This window comes from Charadrius vociferus, unplaced genomic scaffold (genome assembly GCF_000708025.1).
Source record: "Charadrius vociferus isolate BGI_N301 unplaced genomic scaffold, ASM70802v2 scaffold104, whole genome shotgun sequence".
NCBI lineage: Eukaryota > Metazoa > Chordata > Aves > Charadriiformes > Charadriidae > Charadrius > Charadrius vociferus.
Window position 1 is genome coordinate 1,683,774 of NW_009648255.1, and position 7,236 is coordinate 1,691,009.

Below are 7,236 nucleotides of genomic sequence, written 5' to 3' on the forward strand. Positions count from 1 at the left end.
GGACCTTCCCCCCGGGGGAGGGAAATTGTCAGGTTTGACTGACTTTTTGGGTTTGTTTACCTTTAAATACCGACGATAAACTTCCAGGGCTGGTTCGCCTGCGTTGGCTAACTGAACCGAGCTGCAGGGGAGCCGTAACCGGTACTCACAGGGCTCTCACCTCACTGGCTTTGGCCACCCAAAGTCCCGGCGTGAGAGAACGCAGCTCTCTGCTGGATGAGATTTAGCCTAAAACCGTCTTTTTTGAAGTAATAACTTTCTATCTGATAGTCTGGTGGGCAACTGAGGAGCGTTTTATAGTGAACCAGCCGGTGTGAGCGAGCCCTGGCGGACTGGGGGAAGAGGTGGGGGGACACTGCTGAGGTGACCCGATGAAGGCTGCTCTGCCGCCTCTCCTCTGCCAGGGACCCTCGTGAGCCTCTCAGGGAAGGATGCTAACAGCACCGTGCCCACTGCTGTCGGGTGGGCTCCCAGGAAGGCTGGTAATGTTTATGACAGCCATTTGCCTTACGTGCCGCACCAGCAATAAAAAGCCTGTGCAACGCTGACGGTATTTTTCTTAGTGGGCCATTTGGAGGCCTCTCCTTTCACTCCCTATGATCTTTTTAAGATGTATTGCGCACAGCGTATTCAGAGTTGCAGGGGCAAAGGCACAAAAGCTAAACAGTTTAATTCTTGTTCTTATTCCCAGTCACACAAGAACTGCGTCCTCCGCTTGGAAGTACTCTTGCATGGATTGCTGTTGTGGCTGAAGGAATGGGATAGTGCTCCTCAGAGGCAGCATGGGGGTGTTTTTTAGATAATGGAGAAAAGTGCTTTTTTCTCCCCCTGACCTCCCAGTCAGTCCCTCAGCTCAGTTCTGCGGAGCTATTTGTTTCTACTCCTGTTACCGGTTTCTCAATAGACCGGCCTCCCACGGAGACAAGATCTGCAACCTCTCAAGCCTCGCACAGATGGAAAGCGCAGCTTTGAACTGAGTTGTGCGTTTTGGAGGGGGGAGGGTGTGCTGTTGTTGGTTTTTTGGGTTTGGGTTTTTTTTTTGGTTGGTGTTGTTTTTTTGGTTTGTTTTTTTTTTTACAACAGATAAGCCCTGTAAGATAAAGAAAACAGCATTAACAAACAATTACAGGAGTCGACCCTCATGAAATCTGTTGTGACTGCAATCTCAAATCCCGCACCACTCGGTTACTCTCTGTGCAACTAGTGTTGTCCCTTACAGCACTGATCTCTTACACTAAGCTGCTTCCCTGGGTTTGTATTCTGACCAAAGGTACAAGCACGTCACCAAGGTTTCTTGTCATGTGCAACACATGAAAAGAGATCAGAGGCCTGAAGTCAAAGATTTTTAGATGTCCCTCTCCATAGTCCCTTCTGAAATTATTTGTTAGACTACCTCATGGCCACAAATACAGGGAAGGAAACTTTAAAAATTTAGTTCAGACTAAGGGACTCTACTTAAGTGATAAAACAGCTGTATTGACACCTTTTAAAAATCCTTCACAAGCCACAACCTAATGGAAAGGATCCAACAATTTGCTGTAATTTAGAAAAATCTCTAGGGTTTTTCTGAACTTTATCAAGGGTAAAAAGGGCTGAGGCAAGACTTTGAGGGACCAAACTTTGTTCATATTCACCCAAGCCTCACCTCTGCTACTAGAAATGTAGCATGCAGTTTCCTGAGATTTTTCTCTCAGCTTTACAGTGGATTTTTGTGATGAATGCTCCTATGACTGATTTACAGAAGTGCAAAGCCCAAGTAGAATTACATGTAATTATTACAGAAAAAGAAATTATAACTGTACAATTATGCCCTGTTTGGAAAAGCTCTTTCTACTTACCAGATGTAGGAACAGCTATAATCACTTATAGGTAGTGGATTATTGCTGAGACTGAATTTGTAGTTTGGGGTTAAAAGTCACCTTTGAGTTTTGCTTTGCAGGATGCTATGGTGGATCCCGAATCCCTGACCATCTGTCTGACTTTTATGTCCAAGTACCACAGCAGTGGCTGGCCTAGCCCTTCGCTTTATGATGCATAAAACCAGATGCCTCACTTTCTTTTCTTTTCTTTTTTTTTTTTTTTAAACAAACAGAGTTCCATCTCCCATCGAGGTCTGCCTCTGCCCACAGAGCTGCTTCCCGTCCCCCACATTGGTTTCCAACATCGAGATCTGCGCTGCAGTTACTTCATGGCCAGCTACTCACTGGGTTTTGCAAAAACCAGCCTCACCCCTGGCAGGAGCCAGGAACAGAAGTAATAAAGAAGCACTAACATCTGTTCTTACTCGAGGAAAAGCTGCTTTTTTTTTAAGGATCTCAGGATTCACAACTTTGCCCTGAAGTCAGCAGAGGAAATGATGACATAGCAACTAGATGTCAGACAAGTAATGCTCAGCTATTAAGATTTTTTTGTACCCCGCTCTTCTCCCTAATATTTCATTGGCAAGGAATCACACAGAAAGAAAATCTGTAAAACACTTCACTTTAAATAAATATTTGGACTGTGGGAGGTTAAACAAGAGTCAAGTGCTTGGTATATAAAACATGTAACAATGAACATAAGAAATTAAATCTTTATTCTAACAATATTTACAAAATAAATAATAATGCACTTATATACTCAACAGGTGTCTTGAAAATAAAACAAGAATTTAAGTTCTTAGCACAGTATGGTCCACCTTTTCAAATTTCATATTAAAGTTTTATGTTCATCTAATTTTAGATATTTATAGAATCATCAGAAAAAAAAGCATAGGTTTTTCCTCTTCAAGTGAATGTTGTCTTCTAAAAATTTGGATTACTGACATATTAATTTATGTTCTCTGACATACCAAGTGATTTTTTCCCCCGAGAAACTCTAGTTGTTATGACCTTATGTCATATTTTTATCACCAGCTTTTCAAGATCAGCCATAACAAATTACCTTTTATATTGGTAACAATGCAACCCATTATTTAAGATGAAAGATTTGTAAAACACAAATTATACATAAAAGTAGTATAAGAATAGAACTCAAAGAAAATGCTCGTGTGTAAACACATACCATGAGCTTTGTAAAGGTCTGAAATGGAGTTTTCTAATCAAGGTGGGCTACATAGTAATGACACTTAACAGCAGATTTAAGGCTGTACACTGTGAACTAACACTCTGCACCTCTTAAAACGGGGACTGTCGACTGCTTTCCCTAGTTAGTCAGCACTGCTGTGTAGGTATTTAGCAGTTGGAAAAGTGGACAACTCATTTAGGACATTGTTGTGGAAAAGTTGAGTTTCAGAACATTTTAATCTGTGGCCCGCATACTACCACTAAATTTCAATCCCATCTGGGTTATAATATGGCATTAAGTAACTATGGGTTTTCTGTTAAAGACAGGGACCATCAAAATTATGGCGCTATTTTTCATCGTAAACTTCTGCTTTACATGAAGCACGTAACAGCGGTAACTGGCATTCCTCCAAGCAGGTCTCCCTTTTTACCTTTAAATAGAGCTTCTTAACCAGCTCACAAATTGTTTCAACGTCTGTACAAATTTATTGTTGCTTATACGATCTCTTATTCTTTCAGAGTAGCTTTCTTCTCTCCATATTCCCTTGTTTTTCTTCAAGGCCTTTAACTCCGCTCGAAGCAGTCTTTTGTGAAGTTTCCAGTACAGGCGGGAATCATGGTGTAGCCCTTCAATGCGCGCTGTTCTGCCAAGCCCTTGTCTCAAGATCTCTTCATTTAAGCACACGCTGAGAAATCGACCCTATAAAAAGGCACAATAAATGTGATATTCACTTCACCTTTAAAACAGTTTTGAGGGTTTGTGTGTGTGAACTCCTTCTGAGATACAAGCTTTACTTCTGGCTAAATCTACCCTCTGGCAGAAAGAGCTAAAAGTTAAGAGGAATCCAGCTGACTGTTAAAACATAATACTAACGCAAGACATTAGTGAGAGAGCATTTGATGGACTAACATCAGGGTCACGAGAACTCCATGGTATAGCCTAGCACTGACAGAGAAATGCATTCCTGTCATGAATCAGTCTGCAAAAATACTGGGCTGGAAATCTGATTTGCAAATACAACATTACAAATTCATAATAAGATAGATAAATTACAAATAATAACATTCCCTAAATGTACTGAGATAACTGAATTGCGTAAGTACAGTCAAACTCAAAACTGCAGATAAAAGTCAACTTTTGTCATTGTTATTTACCTTATTTACTAAAACAAGGCACTCGAGTGCCAAGTCCTCCCTTCCGAGAAGTTGGAACCATAGCATTTGTTTGGGTTTTAACTCTTGCTGTAACCAGGCCATGCCGCTCGGAGCCAACTCCACCCCGGCAAGCCTCACCAGCAGCACACCTTTTGATTGCCCTGATTAGAGAGAGAGAGAACTGTTACCAAAACAAAGGAAACGTCATGCTTTGCACAGACCCTCAGATGTTGGTAATGAATTTGTTCCCATCGACTTAAAAAAAGAAAAATAATCCATGATTTATTCACAAATAAAAATTTGGTCTCATCTCCCCTTCAGTAAAAAAATTAACTCAGGATTGCGTTAAGTGGTTTAAGCTAGTTTGTTTTATTTTGCATACAAATGGAAAGAACTGCTTTCATTATCAGTCATTATTATTTTATCTGAAGGGGCAGAAACAGCAGGCACGAGGCATCAGCACCTGCAGCTATTCCCAGAGCAAGTGTGGGACTCACAGACTTGACAGACAACTTCTGCGAAGCCACTGTCCCCAAGAAGAGTCTTTTTGCCAGGAATGAGATAAGCTACACAACCAACTGACCTGCCTGTGCGCTAGCTTTTGCTGCCAGAAAAATATCACGATAATGCTGCCAATTAACATAAATACTGTATCGGTAAGCTCTTTTTACACGTCTCCTCGCAGTCTCCTTTTTTATTCCTCAGTTTCCCACCTGTGAAGTATGGAAAAAGGCAAAGCCAGCGCTGTAACTCAGCCCTTCCTCCGCTCTGTCTGCAGCCGCACAAAGACCACCACTCCACCCCTACCCTTGTCCTTCACGTTCTTTTACTCACATTTTCTCTGTAGCGATGTAATGAAAGGAACGCTAATGGGAATGTGTTCAACTTCCAGGCCTTTCTCTGTTATCTGATGTAATCTTCCCCGCAATTTCACGTTCTTTTCTACAAACCCCACAGGTATATCCGAAGCACTTGTAAACTTTGTTGTCTGTTGATGGAAAGAAGAGCAAGACAGAGTTTTAAAAAGTAGAGCAGTAACAATCACATTAAATCCAACTTCCTAAAACAGTTTGGCAAATTACAGATCTATTAGGCAGCACGGGCAATTGTACATATATATATATATATTTAATAGTAATCAGCTGCCAAAGCCATTATGTGCCAGCCTTTCCAGACACTTGGGGATGTTCCCTGTCTTACAGGACTTGCAGTATTAGGGCTGGGCATGAAAGCAAGGTTTAGAGAAAGAACACAAATGGACATTTTTTGAGTGGTGCACATTGAAGTTCACGTGACGCACCATGAAAAGAATGTTTCAGAAGTGACCTGAAGGGCGCTGGAACAGGGGTGAAAGGAAGCCAAGCCGTGCGAAGAACAGACACACTGCAAACAACGGCGGAGCAGGGAGGACAGGAACAACACAGGCTTGGATAAGGGAGTGAAAGAGGAGAGGGACAAAAGCAGGCATACACCTTTGAAAAGATCACAAGAAGATTAAATTTGACACCATAGCCATCGACTAATGGGAGGATTCAGAGGGACAGTTAGGTGATCGTGCAGGAAAACTAAGCGGAGCAGCAGGAAAGACTTGGCCAGCAGCGCAGGAGGGAAGCCACCACTGGTTTAGGGGTGGGGGGAGAGGGGCAGGTGCTGGGGCTGGAGGAGCACCCCGGACTTCAGGCACTAACATCTGGAGATCTCCGGGTAAGGAGCCTTTTGTAGAGCACTGCCCTACTTCCCTACAGCTGTGAAAAGTACCGACCTGCTCATGTGCAACCGCTGGGACACAGCAGCCCTTGGGGCAACTAAAAAAACCAAAACACCACCACTAACCTCAGAGATCTTTCTACTGTGTGTTATTTATTCAGTAAACCTTCCCATTTGTGCTCCGTAAGGTCTCCCGCTAGGAATACAGAAACTCAGGACCTTGTGGGCAGAAAGCCTGAAGGTTTTTACAAACGGAAGTTGTTCAAGTCTAATCACATTTGCACTGGAAGCTTCGACCGCCTCGTTAACCCCTTCACGAGCCCTGGCTGTGATAAAAAAAAGGCAACAAACAAATAAAACAGAAAAAGGAAAAAAAAAATCTGGCAACATTTGTAGTTCAGGTTTTCCAGTAAGATTTTAAAGTAAAAACTTTATACAAATGTTCTTTCACAGCAAACTGCACTTGGAGTTGTGCAGAGGGAGGATCAGAGTGACTGTTATTTCCTAATGGGCTGGAACGCCACGGCACAGCCGTCGCTCCCTACCTGTCTGGGCATGGCCGGAGCTGGCGGGGTAGTGTTAGCGATGCTGCAAACCGATCGACTGAAGAAGTGAAGTAAGATTTACGGTCATGTTTAAAAATATTCAAATAGCAGTTCTGGTCATGGAAGGACAGAGAGCAGATGTGAGGAAACTGCCTCTATTTCAGCTTTATTTAGACTAGAGGTACGAGACAGTTTGGCCAAGAAGGCCAATGGTCTCCTTGGGCGCACTAAAAAGAGCGTGCTAATGGTCAAGGGAGGTCCTCCTCCCCCTCTGCTCTGCCCTGGTGAGGCCACATCTGGAGTATTGTGTCCGGTTCTGGGCTCCCTGGGTCAAGAAGGACAGGAAACTTCTGGAGAGGGTCCCACAGAGGCTATAAAGATGCCTGGGGACTGGAGCATGTCCCTGCTGGGGACAGGCTGAGAGCCCTGGGGCTGTTCAGCCTGGGGAAGAGGAGACTGAGAGGGGATCTCATCAACGCTTATCAATATCTAAAGGGCGGGTGGCAAGAGGATGGCGCCAGACTCTTCTCAGTGGTGCCTGGTGACAGGACCAGGGGCAATGGGCACAACACGGGAAATTCCGCCTCAACATGAAGAAAAACTTCTTTCCTGTGAGGGTGGCAGAGCACTGGCACAGGCTGCCCAGAGAGGTGTGGAGTCTCCTTCTCCGGAGACACCCAAACCCGCCTGGATGCGTTCCTGTCCAACCCGCTCGGGGTGCCCCTGCCGTGGCGGTGGGGTGGGCCAGAGGACCTCCGCAGGTCCCTTCCAGCCTCCACCTCCCG

General features: G+C 44.0%; 1 protein-coding gene across 1 annotated transcript in view; it reads right to left on the minus strand.

The window, feature by feature from the left end:
• Positions 1-7,236, minus strand: part of LOC104285951 (chromosome unknown open reading frame, human C3orf33) — a 23,801-nt gene that overhangs the window by 13,467 nt on the left and 3,098 nt on the right. The window contains exons 2-5 of the mRNA XM_009884479.1: positions 6,029-6,048; positions 5,034-5,187; positions 4,200-4,360; positions 3,546-3,744 (exon numbers count right to left, since the gene is read on the minus strand). Of these exons, the coding sequence (XP_009882781.1) occupies positions 3,546-3,744; positions 4,200-4,360; positions 5,034-5,187; positions 6,029-6,048 (534 nt within the window). The remainder of the gene's footprint in view (positions 1-3,545; positions 3,745-4,199; positions 4,361-5,033; positions 5,188-6,028; positions 6,049-7,236) is intronic.